Raw genomic sequence first — 14,002 nt, forward strand, 5'->3', positions numbered from 1 at the left:
TCCGACGTTAGTGGCTAGCAGCTAGCTGTTAGCATTAGCAACGAGTGCCTGGCTGGTCACATAAATGAGTTTGACAGCTGGTACCGGGTTTGCTTTCTTTATTCTGGACCAAGGCTACTTTGTAATTCTCCATGTTTAAAGAAAGGTAATGTGCCTTAAATTGCACTTTGAGGTATTTTCATTATTTGGATGAATAGAACTTTATCTTCATTTATTTTATAAAAGACTTTTGCCCAGTAAATAAATGTTTAAAAAAAACACACACAAAAACGTTCAACTCAAAATGTCAAATATAGCCGTTTAGATTTTAGGAACGCAACTATAAGCCATTAATACCTTGTTATTTTACACATGGACTATATATAAAATAATTTCTGCTAATCCGAAAAACGATCAGATCCACTAGCATGCATATTCAGTTTAATTTTACTACTGTTGTTGTGTTTGAAGTAAACGCAAATAACAAAAATGTGGCTATAAAATAAATTTTGTGAAACATGAGTAGCTCGCTGCTGTTTTGCTTTTCGAAAAGTAGCTCAAGACGGTTAAAAAAAAAAATGGTAGGAGACCCCTGGTATGCAGTCGATAACAACCGGTCTGTCTAATTCTGTCTGTTAGCGAGAGCCACTACATCGTAATAACTTACATTGATGTTTCTGCATTTGGCAATTTATTATTATATTATATTATTAGTATGGGATTTTTTTTAATGGGCTTTAGGTGAACTGATGAATACACACACGCTCGCACGCACGCACGCACACACACACGCACATACACATACTCACCCACATACAAAAAAAAATACTAAAAAAAAATATATATATATATGTGTGTATATGTATATATATATGTATATATATAAAAAAAATAAAAAATAAATTAAAAAAATAAAATAAATAAAAACATTTATTAATTTTTTTTAAATTTATTTGTTTTTTTAAAAAAAAAAGGAGAGCAATGATGATGTCAAATCGAATGAACAATGCTGAGCTCTCCTGGAGGAAAAAAAAAAAAAAAAAACGGTCTGTCTCTAGGAAATACGACTTAATGCAGCTTAGTTGCCGTGCACTGTAAAAAACACAACCTGTATTATTTTTGGGCTGAAACAGTCATTTCAGTTGGAACAGTTGGGACGATGACTCTAATTGACATATGCCACCCATGACGACGCTTGAATGGCAGACAAGGGTCCAAGCAGGAACAGGAACGCACCATTGAAACACTGTTCTGCAATAAACATCAAAATGCTGCACTGTCCCCAAAGCCGAGTTTGCGGCTCCTGTTCCAGCACCGCACTCGACCGCATTCGAATTCCGCTTGGCCACAGCATACAATGCTCGACCCAAAGCACCTCTGCAGAAACATTTGACCCATTTCATCCATCAGAATCACTCCCTCTCCCCACAGTTTGACAGGGAGCCACAATCCTTTCTGTTTGCCTGCCAAGAATCCCACACAAGCCCGGCAGCAATTGGACCTCGCCATTGTTTGGCTCTCTCGCTCTCGACTGGACTTTGTATTCCGGGTCCCGCGCCTTGTGTGGTATTGGCGAGTCAATGGCATGCGGCCGAGCGTGACTGAGGAGAGCAAGATGTGCATTGACACCGGGAGCGGTGCAGGAAAAAACGGGCTCCTCCGTTTGCTTACGGCCTCTAATGGGAGGTGACATTTTGTCAGTGCCGTGCGAAAGTCGCCTTTGTGATTACACTAATTGCGGCGAATCCGGCACTGCACCTCACTACAGTTTTATTTCCTTCACCCACAGGCGATCACCAGGTATATCAGAATCTGCTTATGCCCACTAAGTATTACTAGTAGCCTGCATCTCTCTTTATCTTGATTTTACAACGACCACCGAATGGCAACATGTTTGGCATGTAGCGTAAATTGTTTGCACAAAACCATACTGAATTTTTTTGGGGGATTATCCCTTATTCAAGGGTTTAATGCGCACCATTTTCACAGCAGAACAATTTAGAAATGTGGGCTCGGGTTTCCTGACGGCCTCACGACTCTGGCTGGAAGTGTTCGGTTTAGGGAAACGGTATGGGATTTTTTTAAATTTTTTTTTATAGGTTTTAGGTGAACTAATGAATGCACGCACATACACATATTCACCCACATACAAAAAAAAAATACAAAAAAAAAAAAAATATATATAAAAATTAAAAAAGGAGAGCAATGATGATGACATGTCAAATCGGTAAAATTACCGAATGAACAATACTGAGCTCTCCAGAAAAAAAAAAAGAAAAAAAGAAATGTGGGCATAATTCATTTGTAGAACAATTTGGGGACACATGGGAAACATTAGCAAGTGCCGTTAAAGGATTCATGGTGTTTCCATTCATTTCAATGGGGAAAATGGTTTTCTATGCGAGTGCCTTGAGTTATGAGCATAAAATTACCGACTGAATTAAACCCGTATCGCAAGGCATTCTATTTGCAAAAGCGGATGCACATGAACTTCCCTCCCTTGTGCCCACCATTGGACGGCACCGAAGCGCTCCACTGGGCTGCAGGCTGCAGTATTACCAAATTGCTCGTCTCACGGGTCGCTGGCGTTCTGGATTCGCAGCTTCGGCCGTCACAGAGCGACAGGCTGGGATGTGGTTTTAAGCATGAAGAGGTGGCTAGGTGGTTTAAAAGAGAGAGAGAGAGAGAGAGAGAGAGAGAGAGAGAGCGAAAGCCTCTTCCTCCTGCATCTCTGCTTACAAGTGTGCTTGAAAGCATTTGTAGGAATTTGTGATGGATGATGTTCAATGTTGCTGACAGCTGCCCACAAATACTCGGCGAGATGATGAGCGCTGGTGTCTGTCAACACTCAGCACCGGTCGTGCCCTCAGCACCGGGGGGGGGGGGGGGGGGGCTCCCGGTAGCACCCCGTAAGACCACCTACACGGTTGAACACAGCTGCGAGAACGTGTTAAATGCGAAGCGATAGAGTGGAGGTCTGTCAGGATGTCAACAAGTCGGAGCATATCTGGCAGAGTTGTTGTTTTTTTGTTGTTTTTTTTTTTTTTTTTTTTTATCAAGGGAGGCTTAATGGATATTTGTGTTTTAAACATTCGGTCTCCATACAGTTGTGCACTAGCCTCAGGATGCTTTGGCATTTACAACTTCTGCCTCAAAACTGCTGTCAAGAGCGTTAAGCATTGGGAAAGACATCAGAAAGCTTCTTTTGCAAACTCTCAAAGTATGTAATATCCTCTATAGCGCACGTTTTCGAACTTTTTGGGTCAAGGGAAGGGAACCCCAGCGGGTATTTTTGTTGTCTTTTTTTTCCCTCAATGACCTCCTCATAATCCTCATATAAATCAAATACAACTACCATGTACGCCCCTAAAAGCCATGAGAATTATATATGTTTTCTTCCTTAATATTAATGACTTGTTTAACAGAAAGGAACATAAAGAGGTTAAGTGAAATTGGAGATTCGTTGCTAAATATGCTAGTTCACAAGGAATTGTAAGTGTTCCCAACTTTGCAATTTGGTTGCTTATTAACTCATTCACTGCCATTGACGCCTATAAACGTAAAAATAATAATTTGAACTATTTCTATTAGTTTAAAAATTTTCCCCACTTTTGTTAAACCTAGACATTTTGTTTTTAAATCATCTTTTTTTCTTTTAAAGAAAAGAGTATTAAAAATTAGGGGCGTAAGGGAATTGATTTTTTAAATTGTAATTAATCGCATGATTTCAATAGTTAACTCACAATTAATTACAAATTTTATATCTGTTCTAAATGTCCAATATTTTTTTCTCTAGGTTTTCATACTCTCGTTAACAAAAGTGTGTGTGTGTGTGTGTGTGGGGGGGGGGTGTTAAACTAATAGAAATAGTTCAAATGAATTTTTGACGTCTAGAGCCGTCAATGGCAGTGATTGAGTTAAGAAACTTTTCCCACCGTTTTTTTGTGATTATTTTTCCAAAAAGACAACAGAAAGAATACATTTCACATTGTCTTCCGTATGAAGATATTTTAGTTTTACTGTATACAATGACAATAAAGGCAGTGGAAGACAATCACAGAGTCAATAGTGATGGGCGGGGCTCAAACAGATGAATTGCCTTTCCATTTATTTGGGAAAAGAAAAATTTAGGTACAAGCATAATTCCTTTATACTCACTAGATATTCCATCCGACTGATTCCAATTTTCTAAGCGAATTTACTGAAAACGCGCAAAACAGTTTCCATCTGTTCTTCTTTGGCGAATATTGATAGGGGACTCCGCTACTGTAGGTGGCGCTATACAGAGATGTGAGCTACCAGTAATTTAAAAGAACAACAACAACAGGAAGTGACTGCTCCGTGTGATGACGTCGTATGAGTTTTCTTTCGTAATTCTTAATCAACCGTAGCGTTTCTTTGCGGTTTTCCATCGAAAGTTGCATTAATATTCGCTACTTTAATTAATTGCAAAAAGATTTCAGTTTCGTCGTCCACCCGATAGTACCTTACTTTATTGTCCGTCATTGTTTTGTGACTACAAACGTGCGTGTGACATAATATCTGGTCTTGTCAGCATTTATTCACAAAACCTGTTTCCATCGCCAAAATTCTCATTTTCCTTTTTTCTATACACTTCAAAATGCACTCCTTCGAAGCGAAACAACTTTTTGCGAATTTTTGGGCCCTTTTTTTTTGAATTTCTAGCATTTCCATTCAGTTCAGAGGCACGTTTATCAAATACGTTATTTTGCTCAAATTGCAGGTTACCATGTTTGCGGATACATTCCAGTTTCTGTCCAGGTTCTTTCCCTGCAAATTATGTTTTAAATTTTTTTTTTATTGTATTATTAGTGGAAAAAAAAGCCAGTTTTGAAGTAATCTCTTAATCCGCCTGATGATTTCAGTTTATCGCTCACCTCTCCCCTCGCCTGGGAACGAGGGTCTGTCTACGTGTGTGTTGACTTTCCGCCTGTTCACACTGCCGACGCTTTGTTCCTAATCACGTTACGTACACGTGCTAATCCTTTTAATATATTCTGAGGAATAAACAGTTCAAGAGCACTTTGGAGGCGGTTTTAGTTCACCTTCCTATTTATCGCTGTGTGTGAATGTGCCGGATCAACGCCTCAACGTGACAGAGGCTGAGCCCAAATTTCAAAGTCGAGGGGTAAATATGTACACGATAAAAGGGGAGGTTTACACTGCACGCGGCTTTGCATCCAATGTGTACTGAGACGATCCGCCCGCAGCACAATTTATTCGGGAACCGCACAAGAAGTGAACTAAAAGCTGTGGCTGACATGCTGTTAAAACTCTGTAGCGTGAACTCCTGCCTAATTGCAGCTCGCTATTCACAAATCCACTTTTCACTTTTTTTGTGTTCTTCTGAAATGCCCTGAAATGAGACAAGATGTTGCGAAAGCCCTGGATAATAGGAAAGTAGTACTTGTACATACACATATTCACCCACATTCAAAAAAAAAATAAAAATACAAAAAAATATATATATATATATATATAAAAATAAAAAAGGAGAGCAGTGATGATGACATGTCAAATCGGTAAAATTACTGATCTCTCCAGGAAAAAAAAAAAAGGAAAGTAGTACTTGTTATCAAAACGAAGTTGATATGTGATACATACTGACTGTTCTAAGATCTTTATATTTTGGGGCAGAGCTAAATTGACCCAATGTTGTGAGTGAAAGTTCAGGATAGTCTTTACTACATTGGAGTGTTTTTAGTAATGATGAGAAAATGAAGCTTCATAACGCATTTGCGATATATTTTTATTCCTGTAGTTTCCTGTATGTTTCTCTTGGTTTAAAGATAAAGGCTAGTGCTTGGGAAATTCATTACATTTACAAGCAAGAGTGCCGTCTATATGAGTCCCAAAAATATTGCAAGTGCTTCATGAAGCTTCATTTGTCCATGACTAGTTTTTAGGGTTTGGTTTGAGGCGAAAGCAAAACAGAATCATTTGATGATATTCCTGGCCCAGAAATGGTTTTTTTTATGCAAATATTGATTGTAATTATGATTTTCCCTCTGCAGAAGCGTAAGTTAGTGATAGACTACGGCATGTACACATTTGGGTTGCGGCCCCACCATATGAACAGAACTCTGTCTTAAATCAGCTCAGTGGCCGAGTGGTACAGTGTCCGCCCTGAGACTGGGAGGTCGTGGGTTCAATTCCCGGCCGGGTCATACCAAAGACTATAAAAATGGGACCGATTGCCACTCTGCTTGACACTCAGCATTAAGGGTTGGAATTGGGAGGTTAGATCACCACATGATTCCCGAGCGCGGCGCTGCTGCTGCTCACCGCTCCCTCAGGGGATGGCTCAAATGTGGAGAACGAATTTCGCCCCACTTAGATGGGTGTGATAATCAGTGAATCTTTTCTTATCTTAAACCGAGGACCTCTTTTTAATCTTTTCTGAGATACCTATTTACAAAAAAATTGTCTGTGAGCCATTCTAAATTTTGTTGTATTGCGATGCCACAGTAAACGGCTTGAAGTGCTGCGTCCATGATTGAAATTAAAATCCATGCTTCCGCAAGTAGTAGCCGCTTGCCTCGACGCAACCTCCTAGCTCTGCCCTAGGTTGTCACGGTAACAAAAGCCATTGTCGACATTGGCACTCCAGAAGAAAGGGGTGGGGTCTAGGAACAAACTGATTTCAGCAAGACTCTGAAAGGCGCACTGAGTGTGCTATAATTCTTCATCCTTGGTGTACTTTGACATTTTATCACATCCATGTTAGTAATGCTGAGAACTGAAAAAAATCAAGATGAAAGTAAAATAAATGAAATAACTTTAGCTTTGACGCAAATTTCAAAGTCTCTTCGAGCTGAATGTTTTTTTCAACTCAGCCACACTGTGCTATTGGGATGCCGGTTGTCGGAAAATACCACAAGGCATGCAAAGGTGAGGATGCAAGGTGACAGAACAAGAAAAGAAAAATGAAAAGAAAGTTGAATAAGAAGCCGAGCAGACAAAGAAACTCAGACAGTGGAAGTCTGGAAAGCAATATGTTTTTAGAAGTGGGTGAGAGGCACAGAGCGAGACAAAGGCAGAGGGCCACAGAAATGTTTGGAATAGTAAAGAAGTGTTACTCGCCTGGTTGAAATGCGTGTGTGTGTGTGTGTGTGTGTGTGTATTGTGTATTTGAGCAAAGTCTGTGTGGCCTTTATAGTTTGCACAACTTTATTTTCTGCAAATATATTTTTGTTCATCTACCCATAGCAGCGACAGATAGATAGATCCCTATTGGTGTGTCTGGCTTGCATGGGTGGAGTTTTCTTTCTTAGGGCGTTTTGTGACGACGTGTGATGGAACGCAGCGGACTCACGGCCAACCGAAGCGGCTCCCCTCATTCCCATTCAAATCAGAGGCAGTCAAAACGCTCCCAGTGCTTGACGTTGCGGAAATCCCCCTCAAATAGTTGTTCTGTGCGGTCAGGAGGGTGCTAGTAAAAAAAAAATTACGATGATAAAGATAATAATTTGCTCAATGGAATGATTTCTACAGTGAATCTGAGTCAACAAACTCACCATTATCCAACCTTTTTTGCTCGGTCCCGACAGCTATTGGAAGCTGGCTGTGCTGTTTATCTCGCAACGGTCCCGCATTGTAACAGTGGAAATGTGCCGCAAGCTCGAGCTCAGCTTGTGTTGGATCAGAAACAGCAACCGCAGCAGTAGGAGCACATTTCACATGAGCACAAACTATGCCGACTGTGTACAAAACAGTTGGGTTGAAAAATGATCTAAATTGGGTCAAAAAGGGACCGACCCAAATGTTTGGGTGAATCGTTTAAAACCAAAAAGTTGGGTCAAATTAATAACAAAACAAAACAACCCCCGTTTGCTTTATTTCTTTCATTTTTGCTTGTCAAAATGAATAACCCACAAAACTATTCAAAAATTTTGGTTTTGTGTTGTTTTTTTTTACCCAACTTTTTGACTTGCATGTGTAACCCAAAAAGTTGAATCAGTATAAAAAAATTGTTTTTATTTATTTTTAAAGTTGTTTGGTGGGTTCTTCGTTAAACCAACTGTTTGGTTTACAAAGTAAATAAATAACCCAAAGTATTTGGTTGATTCCCCAAAAATTTGTTATGTTTTGAGGGTTGTTAATTTTACCCAAATGTTTGGTTTTAACAGATAAACAAAAATATTGGCTTGGTCCCTTTTTGACCCAATTTGGGTTTATTTTTCACCCAGCTGTTTATAGAGTGTGTGATTTGTTGTTTTTATGCATTATTTTTTTCCTTTCGGACATATCGTTGTGACAGTTTCAACACAACAGCTTACAACACAATATGATTGACATACACATGGCAAAAAAAAACGGGACTTGCGTAATATCAGGTCAAAACAATGAGGTTGGTGAAATCTGCTGAGATGCGGGACCAAGGCTGAAAAACGCGATTATCCTGGCCAAAGACTTCCATCTGATCACCCTGGCCTTGCCACCCACTGTAGAAAGTAAGTAGTAAGTAAGTAGTACAATGCTGACAAGCCACACGGGTCAGTTGTAAATTCACGTACATACCGCAGGCCGCTAAAAAATGAATGGTTGGCCGCAAATGGTAACCGTTGCGAGATGAAAGCGGGGACAGGAAAGCAGGGGGGGCCACCATTGGCCCCCCTGCTTCTCAGCCTGCAGTCATCAGTCTTGCCTGGCTGTCATGCGTCCGCTGCCAGCTGTCAAAGGGCCCGGTCCGGTCATGCCCGCTGATGAGACTTCCCGCGCTTGCTCTCCAATCAATCCAGCGCTCCTAATAGGTCACGAATGGCCGCGCAACGCTCGCCAATATGCCTCGGATGGGAGTAAACGATAGTGGAAAGCGAGATAGACAAGTATGGCAGCTGAATTTGCATCATCAAGCCTGCATTTTGCTGGCCGCGGCCAGGAAAGAAAAGGCCGCTAATTGACACGCTGTTAATTAGCCCGCGTGGGCTGGCGACAAAACCGGCGTGGCGGTGGCCAAATTTGAGCGGAAACCAGAACACGCTAGCGCACGTCTCTGGCTTCCTCATTAGCGTTTCCTACTTCCAGGCCTAATTATGAGTAAATGTGTACACACTTAATGAAATTCCCTAATTGGGGAGGCAGAACAGAAGAAGGGAGAGAGCCATTAAAGGAGTTTTGTTTTTAGATAGCAAGCGCTTGACGGTTCAACAAATGTTTCGCTTTGCAAATCAACTAACTTATGGTGGTGCATGCGAGAATATGTTTGATACAAATGCTCTCTAATTAAACACATTGAAACTGCCTGCCGCCCCTGTTAAGTCATCTACTGTAAAAAAAAAAAAAAAGAGCAGTGGCGAGGCAAAATGAATTAATTTCATCCTCCCGACGCCGTTTCCCTCGGAGGCAGCGAGGAATAAACATGACGGCGTGTGTTTTATGGCTTTGAAGTTTCCACTCCACGGCTGGAACATTTCTAATTGGAAACTTGAAACGAAGTATTTGGGATCAATTTAAGCGGAGCAGGGCAGTGAAAGGAATCGTGCATATTGGACGCTACTCGTTAACATATCAATAGGGGGGGGGGGAGAGCCTCGACGCTGCGGAGCAGCAACGCTGTTACGCCCGGGTGGAGGATGATGATGGCGATGATGATGATGGCGATGATAGTCTGTCATCTCCGCAGCCTGGCACGGCTCTCGGTCATGCCGTAGCTCAGGGAGCAACACGGGTCACATTGTCCCCGCCTCCATTGCTGTCACAGCCAAGATTCAGCCGGGAAAGATGCTGGAAAACAGGACAGAGAATGCACATTGTCTGCATGTTGTCGCTTCTTAGCGAATGTCTACTGCAGGCTTTTACAACCTTTATTGAGCTACGGCACACACTTAACATTACAAATATGTTTACTAAGAAATGGAATAATGTATGCTAATTCGTATGTCTGTTTAATGCTAATTTTGCTAACTTGTTGATTAGCATCAGCGCTACGCGACTGAGTTAATTAGCATCATGACATACGTCAAGAGTCGTAGACAGAGAGAATACCTTCACTCATCCATCCATCCATTTTCTTGACCGCTTCTCCTCACAAGGGTCGCGGGGGTGCTGGAGCCTATCCCAGCTGGCTTCGGGCAGTAGGCGGGGTACACCCTGAACTGGTTGCCAGCCAATCGCAGGGCACACAGAGACGAACAACCATTCTCACAATCACACCTATGGACAATTTGGAGTATTCAATTAACCTGCCATGCATGTCTTTGGAATGTGGGAGGAAACCGGAGTACCCGGTGAAAACCCACGCAAGCACGGGGAGAACATGCAAACTCCACCCAGGAAGGCCGAAGCCCGGACTCGATCTCACGTCCTCTGCACTGGGAAGCGGACGTGCTAACCAGTCAGCCACCGTGCTGCCTACCTTCACTTAGCCTCGGCTAATTAATTAACCGGAAGTCGGGTATTTTTTGTTTAATTGTTTCAACTGTGCGACCCTCCGCGTTGAGACGAACCAGTTGAGTTGGCTCGGGCATCTGGTTCGGATGTCTCCTGGACGCCTCCCTGTGGAGGTGTTCCGGGCATGTCCTATCGGCGGGAGGCCCCGGGGACGACCCAGGACACGCTTGAGAGACTACTTCTCTCGGCTGGCCTGGGAACGCCTTGGGAACCCGTCGGAGGAGCTGGCTGAAGTGGCTGGGGAGAGGGAAGTCTGGGGGCTAAAGCTGCTGCCCCCGCGACCCGACCCCGGATAAGCGGAATTGAAGACGGAACGGAACTGTGCGACCCACTGTGGCCCGGGACCTGTCCTCGGCCCGGTGGTTGGGGATCACTGTTCTCGAGCAATAAACCAAAAAGAACATTTAGCGTGTGAAACAAAGTGCTTATGTAATGTTAAGTATGCCATTGGTGCTGTAGTAGATGGTATTTTTTTTTTAACAATGACATTGCGCAAGTGATGCGGGAGTCATCAAGCCTAAGTGGAGTGAGTATAAGTGACCAGATACCAGAAGGAAAAGGCATTTTCAGGGTAGATGGATGGAAGGAAGTTCTCATGCAAGTGTAGCCATTCTGATGCACAACAACGCACGTTGTGTATTCAGTGCTTTCTGCGTGGCGGCTTCACACTCTACATCACAACAAATGGCTGCTACACACACCGGAGCGTACAAATCCTACCAAAGTGCATTAACGTTTTGGACACACATTAAGAAGCATCGTCTTGAGCAGGTGAGCAAAGAGAAGCGAGTTGTACGACTTGCTCTGGGAGCTTGTTTGCTGCGGGGGATTTGACACCGTCGCGCGGTTGCTTTCCAATAACACGGACATCGCCTCCACCAACAGCCTGAGAAGAAATGATTTCCGGAAGCTGCAGGCCCAGGCAGGAAGCGAGCGTGATTGTCGACGTCCCCTCCACAGGACGCAAATGCTATCGGTTTAACTGTCTGCCGGCTTTGTCCAGTTTTTTCTTGGTGTCCTTCGTCTTCTCTTGGGATTGTGAGGTCAAATTTTTAGTTGAGTTTGTTAATTTCCAAATGTTTCTTTTTAAAGACATTAATCACGCTCAAGGCCGCACATAACACGTCAACCTCTCATTTCCGACTTTTTGGCTTCTTTCTGCCTATTTCCGTTCCTGCCCGCTTTGGGTGAGCTGAACCGCAAAGAACATAACCAACCATCCCGTCCGTCCCTCCTTGTCTCCCTGCTGCTCTCCAGTGTTTGTCTGAGGTATTAGGCGCTTCTTGCCTCATTGGATTGAATTAATTGATTAATACTTTTATCCAATTAGTGCTTCCTCATGCAATTAATCAGCTGTCTGAGGTCGGCGGCTCGCTCTGTCAGTCCCACAAAAAGAGTTGAACAGTGACCTCTGGCTCAAAGCTCATTGTTGAAAACACAATCAATGACTGATAATCCCAACTAAACACACGTTGTACGCAATTTTGAAGTTTATGACACTGAATTTATATACCGTATGTTTATTGTTTAAATCTAAATGCTGTGCTCAGGCTCTCTGAGGATCGTTGTTTATAATTTTGCCAAAAACTCACCAGTGTTTTCAATCGTAAACATTCGGGGGCCCTATTTTCGTACCCAGCACAAATGTAGTGCAAGGTGCAGTCTAACCGTGCACATGGGTGGGGTTTTCTTTTTTGACGAGTGCAGATAGAATAGGGCATTTGCACAGTTGTGTCCCGTTGTGGGACGGAATGCAACCGACTCCCAGACAAATGAAGCGGCTCCAGACATGTAAACAGACGGCTGTTTTTTCTTTTGTTTGTTTTTTTGCCTTCACCATGTAATGTGAATGGCGCGTGACGTAAAAATGTGATGATTATTTTGAGGATTTTCCTTGAATTTGTTTTTTTCTTTTTCTTTTTTTTTTTGCATTGCATTTTTTTCCAATTGATGTCCACCTAGAAAGATTTCTAATTGTCTATAGATGCCAAAACATGCCAGCCATTAGTCAATATAGTTGACAGTAATTGTCTTTTTGTCTCCCCCTCTCTCTCTCTCTCTCTCTCTCTCTCTCTCTCTCTCACCCTCTCCCTCTCTCTGTTTTCTATTTTCTGTCTCACAGGTTTGTCCTTTCTTGGGATCACTAATGGACCAGCACAAGACATTTGAAGACTGACTGCTTTATGCTACACTTTTATTGTTGTTCAATCAACAACGACAGCCTCCGTCACAGTTCCTAGTTGCCCTCCAAGGAAGTGTACTTTTTGGACAGCATGCCATGAAACCACCTGGAACACAAAAGGTGGACATTTGGAAGGCATTTGATATGATTGGATGGGAAATGATGAAATAATCTCAACGTGAAGGTTTTTTGTTGTTGTTTTGTTTTTTTACCCACAAGGGAGCTAATCTCTTGTTTGGAACATTGGAGTTGAAAAGATACTGTTATGTGACGTGAAAGTGTGTCGGAGATGGTATCCGAGTGAGTTACCATGTCTACTCAGGAATCTAAAATGGCCTACATCATATAACTGACCATCTTTGATCCCATGGATTAATATTCACCTTGTTGCAACTTGGACGTTATTCCTCTTTTTTTTTTTTTTGGGACCCCTGCTGGACTCTTCTTTTGGTTGTTTCTTTTTCCTATAATTCGACATGGCTCCTCTTTGGACTGTCGGCGCCTGGACGCTGTTGACTGCATCAAGTTTTTTTTGCTGCTGGTGCGAAGCCACAAGGACTAGCAGTTCCAGCAGGGGGGAGCAAGGAGCCTCATCTGTGGAGCGAGTGAAGCGGGGGTGGGTGTGGAACCAGTTCTTTGTGGTGGAGGAGTACACCGGCACGGAGCCGCTCTATGTTGGAAAGGTAAGACATCTGTTTTGTCGCACACTTGTACAATTAATGCTACTTTGAGATGATAATTGTCCTGGTTAGTTTCTGTTTTAGAGTGCCTCATTGTTCTTGAATGTCCATAAAGTTATCGATTACGGGTCTAATGCAGTGATTCTTAAACTTGTTGGAGGTACTGAACCCCACTTGTTTCCTATGCGCATTCACTTGACCCTTTTTTTATTGAAAAGCACCGTCCGTCCGTCTTCTTCCGCTTATCTGGGGTCGGATCGCGGGGGCAGCAGCTTTAGCAGGGAAGCCCAGACTTCCCTCTCCCCAGCCACTTCAGCCAGCTCCTTCGACGGGACCCCAAGGCGTTCCCAGGACAGCCGAGAGACATAGTCTCTCCGGCGTGTCCTGGGTCGTCCCCGGGGCCTCCCGCCGGTAGGACATGCCCGGAACACCTCCCCAGGGAGGCGTCCAGGAGGCATCCGAACCAGATGCCCGAGCCACCTCAACTGGTTCCTCTCAACGTGGAGGAGTAGCGGCTCGACGCTGAGTCCCTCCCGGATGATTTTTATGTCATAAATTGGGTTTCCATCTACTCATTTTATTAGAATTTTCAAGAAATGCGAAAATAAAACGGAATGGAAACGCTACAAATTCGAAAAAGGTCCCAAAATCCGCCCAAAAAGTTTTTTACGCGTTTACCGCTGATCTAATGCTAAATGCTTACGAGACCTAGCAATGTTAGCATTAGCGCTAGTTAGCATTTTTAAAG

The 14,002-nt window shown here is 42.9% G+C and overlaps 1 protein-coding gene across 2 annotated transcripts in view; it reads left to right on the top strand.

Moving 5' to 3' along the window:
• The window catches only part of cdh22 (cadherin 22), a 226,968-nt gene that overhangs the window by 147,317 nt on the left and 65,649 nt on the right, over window positions 1-14,002 (top strand). For both annotated transcript variants that reach the window (XM_077573091.1, XM_077573092.1), the window contains one exon: window positions 12,515-13,257. In XM_077573091.1, coding sequence (XP_077429217.1) covers window positions 13,051-13,257 — 207 coding nt within the window. In that variant the 5' untranslated portion in view covers window positions 12,515-13,050. The remainder of the gene's footprint in view (window positions 1-12,514; window positions 13,258-14,002) is intronic.

This window comes from Vanacampus margaritifer, chromosome 8 (genome assembly GCF_051991255.1).
Source record: "Vanacampus margaritifer isolate UIUO_Vmar chromosome 8, RoL_Vmar_1.0, whole genome shotgun sequence".
Taxonomy (NCBI): domain Eukaryota; kingdom Metazoa; phylum Chordata; class Actinopteri; order Syngnathiformes; family Syngnathidae; genus Vanacampus; species Vanacampus margaritifer.